The sequence below is a fragment of the Cherax quadricarinatus genome, chromosome 17 (genome assembly GCF_038502225.1).
Source record: "Cherax quadricarinatus isolate ZL_2023a chromosome 17, ASM3850222v1, whole genome shotgun sequence".
Taxonomy (NCBI): domain Eukaryota; kingdom Metazoa; phylum Arthropoda; class Malacostraca; order Decapoda; family Parastacidae; genus Cherax; species Cherax quadricarinatus.
The window spans coordinates 20,034,388-20,047,782 of NC_091308.1; the positions used below are offsets into that span (position 1 = coordinate 20,034,388).

A 13,395-nucleotide genomic window follows, 5' to 3' on the forward strand; every position below is an offset into this window, starting at 1 on the left:
AAATCCCCAAAAAGAAAATATTTTCATCATCATTCAACACTTTCGCCTCACTCACACATAATCACTGTCTTTGCAGAGGCGCCCAGATAAAACAGTTTAGAAGCTTATATAAAGATATATAACATACCCCTCCAAACTGCCAATATCCCAAACCCCTCCTTTGAAGTGCAGGTATTGTACTTCCTATTTCCAATACTCAAGTCCAGCTATATAAAAATAACCGATTTCCCTGAATCCCTTCACTAAATATTACCCTTCTCACACTCCAACAGCTCGTCAGGTCCCAAAAGCCATTCGTCTCCATTCACTCCTATCTAACACGTTCATGCACACTTGCTGGAAGCCTAAGCCCCTCACCCACAAAACCTCCTTTACCCCCTCCCTCCAACCTTTTCGAGGATGACCCCTACCCTGCCTTCTTTTCCCTACAGATTTATATGCTCTCCATGTCATTCTATCTTGATCCATTCTCTCTGAATGATCAAACCACCTCAAGAACCCCTCTTCAGCCCTCTGACTAATACTTTTATTAACTCCACACCTCCTAATTTCCACACTTCGAATTCTCTGCATAATATTTACACCACACATTGCCCCTAGACAGGACATCTCCACTGCCTCCAACCACCTTCTTGCTGCAGCATTTACAGCCCAAGCTTCACACCCATATAAGAATGTTGGTACCACTGTACTTTCATACATTCCCTTCTTTGCCTCCATTGATAACGTTTTTTTGTCTCCACTCCACATATACCTCAATGCACCACTCACCTTTTTTCCCTCATCAATTCTATGGTTAACCTCATCCTTCATAAACCCATTCACTGACACACCAACTCCCAAATATCTGAAAACATTCACTTCTTCCATACTCCTTCTCTCCAGTGTGATATCCAATTTTTCTTTATCTAAATCATTTGTTACTGGCATTACCTTACTCTTATCTATGTTCACTTTCAACTTTCTACCTTTACACACCCACTAACCTTTGCAACTTTTCTTTAGAATCACCCATAAGCACAGCATCATCAGCAAAAAATAGCTGTGTCAACTCCCATTTGTATTTGATTCCCCATAATTTAATCCCACCCCTCTCCCCAACACCCTAGCATTTACTTCTTTTACAACCCCATCTATTAATACAGTGGTACCTTGACTTATGAGTGCCCCAACTTACGAATTTTCCGAGTTATGAGCCATTGCTCTCGCTCGGTCTATTTTTTTGCTTTGAGTTGTGAGCCAAAATCCGAGTTACGAGTGAGCTCCAGATGTGCCGCCACTAATTGACGGCATATCTGAAGTCAAATCCAACTCTGTACCCAGAGTAATGTCAGGTATTTCATCCCATCCCACATGCTCTTCCAAGACATAACTGGAAGGATAATACTCTCACACTAATCCCAGATTGTAGTGAGGGACCTCATCCCTTTTTTGGCTCTTGTATAAATCCGGGGAAGAGGTAACCTCCATTTCAGCACTCAGAGTCTTTCCAGAAACATGAAGGTGGGTGTAGTGATAGTGGTGGGTGGAGTAGTGAGGGTGGTGGGTGGAGTAGTGAGGGTGGTGTGTGGAGTAGAGAAGGTGGTGGATGGAGTAGTGATAATGGTGGGTGGAGTAGATATGGTGGTGGGTGGAGTAGTGAGGGTGGTGGGTAGAGTAGTGAAGGTGGTGGGTGTAGCATACAATATTTCTTAATTATAAATACATTTTTCTTATTTAAAAACCCATAACAAAAAAAAAATTGGGGTGGTTTTTTGGGGGCTGGAACGGATTAATGGCAGTTCAGTTAATTTCAGTGAGGAAATTGATTTGATATACGAGCAAATTGAGTTACAAGCTTGGTCACAGAACAAATTAAACTCGTAGGTCAAGGTACCACTGTATATTAAACAACCATGGTGACATTACACATCCCTGTCTAAGACCTACTTTTACCGGGAAGTAATCTCCCTCTCTTCTACACACCCTAACCTGAGCCTCACTATCCTCATAAAAACTCTTTCCAGCCTTTAGTAACTTGCTACCTATTCCATATACTTACAACATCTGCCACATTGCTCCTTTATCCACTATCATATGCCTTTTCTAAATCCATTATTGCAGTGAAAACTTCCCTACCTTTATCTAAATATTTTTATTTTTATTTATTTATTTATTTAATAATTTGAACATACAGAGGTACAAAAAAATACAGGTAAGAGCAGCATGCCAAAGCCACTTGTATGCATAGCATTACGGGTAGGCTTAAAATTAACTTAAGATTAACTAAGCAATGATGTAATCAGTGATAAAACATTATTGTAAACAGATAACAATAAAGCACAAATGAGTATTACAAAGACAGGTCATATGATTGCATGCATTGCTGTACATTCAGTAGAATGGAGTATTCTGTTAGGTATGATTATTATTATTATTAATTTAGGGAACCGAAGCTCGGTTATTATTATTATTATTATTATTATTATTATTATTATTATTATTATTATTATTACAATAATGGTTATTATTATTATTACAGTAATTTTATTATTATTAATTTAGGGAACTGGAGCACAGATCCAATTCCCTGCCTAGATCAAGAGCCCCTCACCAGCATCAGGGAACCTTGATGCTGGCAAGGGGCTCTTGATCTAGGGACTTGGATCTGTGCTCCAGCTACCTAAATTAATAATACAGTGGACCCTTGACTAACGATATTAATCCATTCCAGAGAGGTCATCGTTAGATGAAATTATCGTTAGTTGAATCAATTTTCCCCATAAGAAATAATGGAAATCAAATCAATCCGTTCAAGACACCCAAAAAGTATTAAAAAACATATTTTTACCACATGAATTATACATTTTCCTACACACAAACAGAAGGATAGATGCACAATACATGTATACATATGTATATTGTGTAATGAAGAATAAATGACATTTACCTGACCTTAAATTCACTCACATCACCACTAATTGCAGGCATTTTTTTAATTAAATCATCATGCAACTGCCTTGCCTTTTCACATGCGATCGCTTGAGAGATACTATCTCCTGATATCTGTTTTTCACTTATCCACACCAATAACAGTCTCTCAACATCTTTGAGTACTTGCGATCTGTGTTTCGAAAAGATACTTGCACCTTTTGTAACAACAGCTTCCTTGATTGCCTTTCTGTTGGCCAAGATAGTAGTGATGATCTCCTCCTTCATTTCAATTGTAATTCTCACCCTTTTTACCACAAGGTTGGCACTAGAAGCTTTCTTGGGGCCCATGGTGGCTTATTTTGCAGTTACAAGCACTAAAAACACTGGAATAATACAAAATGTACCGAATGTACGCGTGGATGCGACCGGACTGGCTTGTAAACATTGGCACACTAACTGAAGGCAAGGCAGCTAAGGCGTGCTCAGGCCAGACGGGACATGTGGACGCGTTCAGGACGAATCATGTTGGTCGAGTTTTTTATCATTGGTCGGGCCAAAACTTTTACGCTCAAACGCTTCGTTAGTCGAATTTATCTTTAGACGATGCCTTCGTTGGTCGGAAGTCCACTGTAATAATGATAATAATGAGGAGCTTCAAAACACCACCACTAGTTGGTGCAGCATACTGTTTACCTCGCTGTGGAAGCATTTCTCTTTTACTTTGCTTACATTTTTTACAATCTTTTGGCCAAATTTCTTTTTTCTAACCATGGGTCCTAAGAAAGTAAGTGCAAAGGACAGTGCTGAGAAGTAAAAGAGGAGGATTTCCATGGAATTAAAACATGAAATCATAGATAAAGAAGCAAGGTGTACAGGTTGTGGGTTGAGGGGGAATTGGGGGAAGCTCACTTATAACTCGGATGTTGGCTCGTAACCCAGAGCAAAAAACAACCGAGCGACAGCTCGTATCTCGAGAAACTCATATGTTGGGACACTCCTAAGTTGAGGTTCCACTGTACTACCTACAAAGTACTGTAAACAAACATAGACAATAACTTGTTAGACAGCAAGGGACCCCCACCTATCTTTTCTGATGGTTATATCCTAAACACTTCTACCTCTTTCCTTTTCCTATCTCTGATTTAGTAGTTTTTGTGAATATAGTAATAAGTATCTAATCAGTTACATGGTGACAGTTACCTGGTTAACCTTTTCCAGTTGTTTCTTTCTTGCTTACTAATTCTGAAGTAATTCATGTTATCTTTTTATTATTGTAGAATTGGAGATGCTAAGACCTCAGAGGAACGTATACAGCAAGTAGTCAAGTGGTACTTGACTAGTATTCATGTTGGCCGAAATGGGTCTGTGGCCAAGAAACCATACAATCCGATCATTGGAGAAGTATTTCACTGTAGTTGGCGTATTCCTCGGGACTTTAATTCCAAATCGGTATGTGTTTCTGGAATACGAGTAGTGTTTAAATTTTGAAATTCTTAAAGAAATATAGACTAACATGATTATTGGTTTTTTATTAAGTTTTCTATGTTATAAATTTAATATTAGCAGTTGACCCTCTTATAAAACCATGTTACACATTGTGATTTCCTTTTGAAGTGCAATTGAAAATGTCCATCCAGAATAGTATAATGCATATACTGAGGTTTTTCATGCACTATGCAATGATACATTCACTTTTTCACTCACCTTTACAAAAAATTACTCCCTGTAGTGTAACTATAAAATGGGTTATTGGTCTATATACAATATCAGTACAGTATATGCACAGATATACATCTATATATATATATTGGCTTGTTTCATTTGAATATATAAAGAAGAACTTTTGTTGCGGGAGATGGCCCACATGTTAAAAAAATAATTATTATTATTGTGTGCTGAACCACAGCTTTGGTAATAGTGTGGAAGATGATACATTTGTATTATAGGTAGCAACTCTCCACACACTACTTTAAACTTTGTGCAGTACAGTATATAATAATTTCTGTATTACCTGTTTTGAGACAGATTTACATATTAAAAAACTGCATTTATTCTATGATCTCCATCTTATATTAAATTATGAATCATTTAAATATGTTTACCTTCTGTAGATTATTTAATTTTAAAAGATGTGATGTAGCATGGAAGACATAAAACTGTATCTTGTGACAGTACAACATTAGACAGGTACCTTTGATATCTATAATAGTAATTTATATTAAGGAGAGAAAATTTTTGCCTCATTACCTACCTGAAATCAATATATCTAACTCTGAAGTCTTGGTACCTCTCAAGCAAGAAGCTACTGAAACTTCTGAAGGTAAAACAGCTGAGGGGAAGAAGGGCTCCTTCATCACTATCAAGTTCTCTGCTGAGCAGGTCTCTCACCATCCTCCAGGTGAGAATATGCATGTATTACTATCATTCTTCAGGTGAGTTGTACATGTGTTGTCATCATTACTATCAACATATATCACACACATACAGTTTTCCAGGTGAAGTATAGATTCCATAACTTAAAACGTTGATGAGCACCTGAAAATTGTTGGGAACATGGAACCTATTAACTCATAGACACCTGCTGCAATTAGAGATACGTGTATGTTCCTGAGCTATAATATTCTGTGTCTAATTAAGTATTGGTTGTATTTTTTTCTTTCTGTCTCCAACTTTTCACTTTTATTTCACTCATAACACAAGAAGGCCTCATCCATCTGGCTTCTGTAATGGTTCCAGTAACTTCCAAAACCTTCTGTTGCTTGACATTAACCTCTTCAGTGTTGGTCCTATAAAATTATGGCTTTGAAGCCAGTGTCGGTTCGGTAATACAGCGCCAAAATTCTAGTGACTTAAAATCTTGTGGGAGACAACTGGTAGGCTTACATATGAGAGAATGGGTCAGTGTGCACGGTATAAAAAAAATCCTGGAACAAGCAATGCGTAATTAGAAAAAAACTGCAACTGTGTTTTTGGCTTATAACAGCAACTTTGCTATGTATTTTCATATGGTATTTATGGTTGTATTCTCATTTTCTTGGTCTCATTTGATAGAATGAAAATATATTACAGAAAAAGAGGTGATTTTGAATAGTTTATTAACTAAGAGTGGCTTGAAATTGAGCTCATAGTAGCAGACATGTTAGATTTTTGACAATGTTCAAGAGTAAACAAATCACATCACACATCCAATACATATCAACTGGTGGGTCTGATATGCATTCACGAATGCACTGATATTATTTATTACAATTATGCAGTAGTCTGAATAACAGTAAATCATCATTTTTTTTTTTCTGAATAAAAATTCCAAATGAAAAGCAAGAGTAATATAAGAGGGGCCTAGAGACGTGACTAATGAACAGAGACAATGTTATTTTAGTGCCAAGAATATCTGCATTGCTTATTCTGGCTCTTATCTTGAATTTTATGTGAAATTGGCCAAATTAGTAATTTCTGATCATTATTTTGTGTAGTTGAAATAGGTAAGTGGAGGGTTTCTTGTACTCAATCGATAGAATACAAAGAGTTCTAGCGAAATAGCTATGAATTTAGTCAAGTGGAACAAAGGAATTGACTCAAAATAGGGCTCAGATTGGGTGAAATCACTGTTGCATAAATACAGTGGAACCTCTGGTCACGACTATAATTCATTTCAAAACTTTGGTTGCAACCCAATTTGGTCCTGACCGAACCTAATTTCCCCATTGGATTGTATGTAAATATGATTAATGTGTTCCTGACCCCTACAAACTGTATGTAAATATTGTTTTTTCAAGATTTTTAAGCACAGAAATAGTTAATTAAACCATAGAATGCACAGTGTAATAGTAAACCAAATGTAAAAACCATGAATAACACTGAGAAAACCTTGAACAACAGAGAAAACTAACATTGCATGAGTCCTAAGAGTTTTAAGGGGCGTCTAATGACTGATTAGTTATTTTTTGTCTGATTTCTTTCATTTTTGGTGTACGTTAAGAGCTTTTTTCCATCATACGTTATCCAAGTTTCAATAAGATAGCCCAACAAACAACTGATAACAAAAATATTTGCCAAAAATCATATATGGCAAACTCTACCCAGGTACTGGCACTGTGAGAAGCTGTTTCGGCACTACCTGCTGATAAAACATTGCTATGCGAGGAGCTGTTTTGGCACTAAAACATTGCTAATCTGAATTTATCACTGCTGTAATTACAGGAAGTGGGGAAAATTGGCATGTATGAAAAAATGGCGCAGAATGTGAAAATTGGCGCGGCTGTGTTTGTTCGGCACCCAGTTATGTGTTCATGACCAGATGCAAAAAATTGGCGAATTTTTTGGTCATGAACTGATTTGTTTGTGTTCAGAAGCGTTCATGACCAGAGGTTCCACTGTATTGCCAAGACCGCTAACTTCGTGAGAGCATAATTCCCTAAGTTTTCCATCAAATTTTGAACTTTTGGTTTCATTTTCTTTGGAAAAAAGACTCTCTGTCATTTCATAAGAATTTTTTTTTTTTTTAAATTCTTCAACACTATTAGCAAATTTGTGAGCAGGGGTCTTGAAACTCCAAGGGTTAAATATATTTGAGTGTATCTCCTCTTTGAATGACTTTAATACTTAGTGGTTGATGCATCTTACAGACAGAATGGTACCCATTAAATTGTATTTGTGTGGGTTTCGGGGGTCAACGCCCTCACGGCCTGGTCTGAGACCAGGCCTCATGGTGGATCAGGGTTTGATCAACCAGGCTGTTACTGCTGGCCGCACGCAAGCTGACGTACGAACCACAGCCCAGTTGGTCAGGTACTGACTTTAGGTGCCTGTCTAGTGCCTTCTTGAAGATAGCCAGGGGTCTGTTGGTAATCCCCCTTATGTATGCTGGGAGGCAAATGAACAGTCTCAGGCCCCGGACACTTATTGTGTTGTCTCTCAGTGTACTCGTGGCACCCCTGCTTTTCATCGGGGGAATGTTGCATCTCCTGCAGAGTCTTTTGCTTTCATATGGAGTGATTTTCGTGTGCAGGTTTGGTACCAATCCCTCCAGGACCTTCCAAGTGTATATTATCGTGTCTCTCTCTCGCCTGCGTTCGAGGGAATACAGACCAAAGACCTTCAGCCGTTCCCAGTAGTTTAGGTGCCTTATCGCACTTATGTGTGCCGTGAAAATTCTTTGTACATTCTCCAGGTCTGCAGTGTCACCAGCCTTGAAGGGGGCCATTAGTGTACAGCAATATGCCAGCCTAGAGAGCACAAGCAATTTGAAGAGAATCATCATGGGCTTGGCATCCCTAGTTTTGAAGGTTCTCATTATCCATCCTATCATTTTCCTAGCGGATGAGGGAGATACATTGTTGTGGTCTTTGAAGGCGAGATCCCCTGACATTATCACTCCCAAGTCCTTCACATTACTTTTCCGTTATATTGTACGGTTAGAATTTGTGGTATACCCTGACACATTTTTAATTTCAAGTTTTCCATATCTGAGTAGTTGAAATTTCTCTTCGTTGAACTTCATATTGTTTTGAGTGGCCCATTCGAAGATTAGGTTGATGTCAGCTTGGAGTCTCGTGGTGTCTTCGATGGAGGTCACTGCCATGGTGATCCGGATGTCATCTGCAAACGAAGACACAGAGCTATGGCTTACATCTCTGTCTATGTCAGAAATGAGGATGAGGAATTGAATGGGAGCGAATACTGTGCCTTGTGGAACAGAGCTTTTTACCATGACTGCCTGGGACTTTACTCTGTTTATATTACTCTTTGTGTTCTATTTGTCAGGAAGTTGTAGATCCATCTACCAACTTTTCCCATTATTCCTTTATCCCGCATTTTGTGTGCTATTACACCATGGTCACACTTGTCAAAAGCTTTTGCAAAGTTTGTGTATACTACATCTGTATTTTGTTTATCTTCTACCGCATCCAGGACCTTGTCATAGTGGTCCAGAAGCTGGGACAGGCAGGAGCAACCTGCTCTAAACCTGTATTGTTCTGGGTTGGGTAACTGATGGGTATCTAGGTGGTTGGCTATCTTGCTTCTTAGAACCCTCTCAAAGATTTTTATGATGTGGGATGTTAGTGCTATCAGTCTGTAGTTCTTTGCAGTTGCTTTACTGCCACCTTTGTGGAGTGGGGCTATGTCTGTTGTTTTTAGTGTGTGTGGGATGACCCCCATGTCCATGTTCCCTCTCCATAAAATGCTGAAGGCATGCGATAGGGACTTCTTGCAGTTCTTGATGAACACGGAGTTACATGAGTCTGGGCCTGGGGCAGAGTGCATGGGCATGTCATTAATTGCCTCTTCAAAATCTCATGGAGTTATAATAATATCCAAGAGCTTTGGGATGGCCAAATTTTGGGTTTCGTTCATAAAGAATTCATTTGGATTGTCGACCCTTAGAGTGGGCAGTGGATCGTTGAACACAGAGTCATATTGGGACTTTAGTATCTCACTCATTTCTTAGCTATTATCTATGAATGTCCCGTCCTGCCTAAGCAGGGTCCCAATACTGGATGTTGTTTTTACCTTAGATTTGGCATAAGAGAAGAAGTATTTTTTTTTTTTTTTTTCAATTTCCTTTTTGGCCTTTAGTTCTTCCTATGATTCTTGTCTCCTGTAAGATTCCTTCAGCTTAAATTCGATATTTGCAGTTTCATTGACTAGTGCTTCCCTTCGTATTTCAGATATATTGACCCCACTCAGCAGCTCTGTGACCCTTCGCCTTCGTCTGTATAGGAAACGTCTCTTTCTAGTTTACATCTTCTCTTTCTTTTTCTTAATGGAATGTGTCTTGAGCAGATCTCAAGAACCACAGAATTCATTTTTTCAAGGCAGATGTTCGGGTCTGTGTTGTTTAGGATATCTTCCCAGCTTGTTTCATTTAGGACATGGTTTACTATCCTAAATTAGTTTATAAAACTTCGAATCATTGGAATCTGCCCAATAACTTGAGAATGCCTCTTTTGATCAGATTCATATTTTTAGTTCTATTTACATTTATTGGGCTGCATAAATCCCAATATGTCAGTTTTATTAAATAGTGATATTGATTTCATTCATAAACTAAAGAATGTCTCACCTTAGCAGCTTCAAAATATTAGCACTGATACATTCCATAAGAAGGAAGACACCCCATTAGTTTATCCTGTGTAGGTGGAAATTTTAAATTTTAATAACATTTTTAAAAAACAAATTGTTGGGTTCAGAGCAATTACTGGAAAATGCTTTCCATGATAGGCATTTAAACTTTTGTTGATAGTCTTTATTTACCCTTTCAGTGTCTCCTTTGTATATCTACATTATTCAGGCACTCTGAATAAATGCTTTTGATAACTGCACACCTCCTCCTACTCTTCCAAACCCCAAATGCTCTGTGCAGTATTCACATCATATATTACCCTCAGACATTTCTACTACCACTGGCCTCCTCCTGATTGTAATATTAAAAACCCATGCCTCACACCCATACAACAGTATTGATGCCACTATGCTTTAGCACATTCCCCTTTTTACCTCCATGGATCAGGCTCTTTGTCTCCTCAGATGCCTCAGTACATCACCCACTTTTTTTTCCCCTCATCAATTCTATTTTTCACCTTATCTCTCATAGAACCATCCACCAATAAGTCCACTCCCAAATATTTGAGCACATTTTCTTCCTTCATATTCCCTCTCTCTCCCTCCTTCTAATCTGACATCCAATCTTTCAGTGCCTATATTTTTTTATACTATCATCACTTTTCACTTTGTTTCCTTTTGTTTACATACCTTCCCAAATTCATTTACCAGCCTGTGATAATATACCTTTGATATACCTTGGCTGGGTTTCAAGAGTTTTCCTACTCTCTCAACCTAGAGCAGGTTTGTCTGATGCTTGCCTGGCCAACCAGCTTGTTGCTACTGGCATCCTGTTGGCCCACATATCTGTCACAGCCTGGTTGATTTAGCACTTGATGGAGGAAATTGTCTAGTGTCCTCTTGAAAGCTCCTACACTTGTTCCAGCAGTGTTACTGATATTGTCTGGCAGAATGTTAAAAAGTTGGGGGACTACGTATGTTGATACAATGTCATATTTTTTGTGCCCACAATGCTCCTGCCTTTCACTAGGTTTATTGTATATATTATGCCAGATCTCTCTCCAGTATGTTATGGCAGTGTGCAGATTTGGAACTAGGCCCTCAGGTACTTTCCACATGTATATTATCATGTACAGTATCACTTCTCTGGCAATTACTTATTTAGGACTTTGAGGTGTTCCTAGTAATTTGAATGCTTTTTTGGCTCTGCAAGCTATAAATGATCTTTGCATCTGTTCCATTTCTGATATCTCTCCTGTTCTGAACAGAGCCATCAACACAGAACAGTACTCCAAGCAAGAGAGCACAAGTGGCTTTAAAAGTGTTACCTTTGGCATTATTTCCCTTGTAATACTCTTGGTAGAATTTCTGACAACATGTAATGGGTTGACAAAGCTCCTGGAGAGTGAAACATTGCCACAATAAAGTGGCTCATTAGTTCCACACGTGTCCTTTTACCTAACATTATTTCCCTTGGTTTGAAAGTTTTCATTATCCACCCTGTCATTATCCTGGCTGCTGTGACACTTGCTTTATTGTATTCTTAGAAAGGAAAGACAGCTAGCATTATTACACTCAGAGCCTTCACATGTTACTTCTATTTGGTGTTCCTCTTGTGTTTTATGTACAGTGTCCCTTTTGAGTTCTTCATTCTTTCCATATTGAAATGGTTAGAAAGTGTCACCATTTAAAGTCATGTTATTTTCTGTTACCCATTGACAGGCTTTGCATATATATACCATCTTTCAGTTTTTGTCTCTCTTCTACCAAGGTGATTTTTATGCTTATTTTGGTATCATTCACAAATGATACAAAACAGTGGCCACTATGAAGATAAGAAACCATAAAAGTGCCAGGCTCAATGCCTTGAGCTTTTAACTTTGCTAATGCCGGATTTTGCTCTGTGTAGTACCACTCTATGCATTCTTTCTGTCAGAAAGTTGAATATCCATTTGCCTACTTTCCTATTTATACTTATAGCCCTTATTTATTTTGTGTGCAATCATCCCATAATCACATTTATCAAAAGCCTTTACAAAAACAGAGTGTACTATATCTGCATATAGGCTTTCTTCCAGTGCCTTCATAATTGTCGTAGTGGTGTAGTAGCTGAGACAATATGTATGAGCTGTGTTAATGTAGATGAATGTTTATAACATGTTTTAGTGTAGCTGAATATGTGTAACCTGTATTAATATAAATGAATGTGTATAACATGTTTTAATGTAGATGTATGTGTTTAACCTGTATTAATATAAATGAATGTTTATAACATGTTTTAATGTAGATAAATATGACTGGATGTTCACTCTTAAAGGCTGAAGGGTATTCTTGTTAGGCAGGAAGTATGCTTTTCATGTAGTTGATGAGTTTTAGAAATCAGCATTTTATTGATACTCTACTTTTTCAGTGTCGGCATTCTACTTCGAATGTCCTGAGAAACAGCTTAGTATTAATGCCCACATCTGGACCAAATCAAAATTCATGGGCATGTCCATTGGTGTAAACCTGGTTGGGGACATAACGCTTGTAATAGGGGGCGTTCGAGAGAGCTACAGCTTGGCCATGCCCTCTGCATATGCTCGTAGCATTCTTACGGAGCCGTGGGTAGAACTGGGAGGGCGTGTCAACATTTCTTCACCAGAAACTGGCTGTCAGGCTGTTATTGTCTTCCATACAAAGGTGAACAGCTTTTACTAAGTGAAATAATTTGTTTCGAAGTTCAATTTTAATGTATTTTTAATACCATATTTTAATGTGCCTTTTATAAATTATATTTATGAAATTTTAGGAAAGTGCAACTAAAAAATTGAAGTTAATAATTAAAATTTTACTATTTGATTAAAATATATATAAGGTGTGTCATAAAAGACAACTAAAATGCCAGGAGCAAGAAGCTAGTAACCCCCCTTTGCCTGTATAAATTACTAAATATAAGAAGAACTTTATAAAGTTGGGATATCCGAGTGTGCATGGATGTAGTGCAGGGTATAAGAAAGAGATGACTGTCAGTGTTATGAATGAAAAGAAGCTGGATGTCCTGATTCTAACTGAAACAAAATTGAAGGGGGGTGTGGGAGTTTCAGTGGAGAGAGATAAATGGGATTAGGTTAGGGGTATCTTTGTAGCAGTTACGTTGAAGGATTAGTTATGGCAGGAAAAGAGGGAATACATATGTATAAATTCAAGGATTTTGTGGTTTAAAATAAGGGTCGGATGCAAAAAGTGTTTATACACTTAGAGAAGAGAGGAGTGCAGAGAAGGGAGTTTTGAATCAAGTGAGAGAGTAATTGTGGTGGGAGATCTAAATGCTAAAGCGGGAGCAACTGTTGTAGAGGGCATAGTTGGTACATTTGGGATGCCAGGAAAAATGACAGTAGGGAAGGGGGTACTTTGAACTTTGTATAGAAAGAGATTTGA

The 13,395-nt window shown here is 38.0% G+C and overlaps 1 protein-coding gene across 1 annotated transcript in view; it reads left to right on the forward strand.

The window, feature by feature from the left end:
* Positions 1-12,675, forward strand: part of LOC128686277 (oxysterol-binding protein-related protein 11) — a 121,629-nt gene extending 108,954 nt beyond the window's left edge. The window contains exons 9-11 of the mRNA XM_070086001.1: positions 4,191-4,362; positions 5,209-5,311; positions 12,386-12,675. Coding sequence (XP_069942102.1) covers positions 4,191-4,362; positions 5,209-5,311; positions 12,386-12,675 — 565 coding nt within the window. The remainder of the gene's footprint in view (positions 1-4,190; positions 4,363-5,208; positions 5,312-12,385) is intronic.
* The last annotated feature ends 720 nt before the right edge of the window (positions 12,676-13,395 follow it).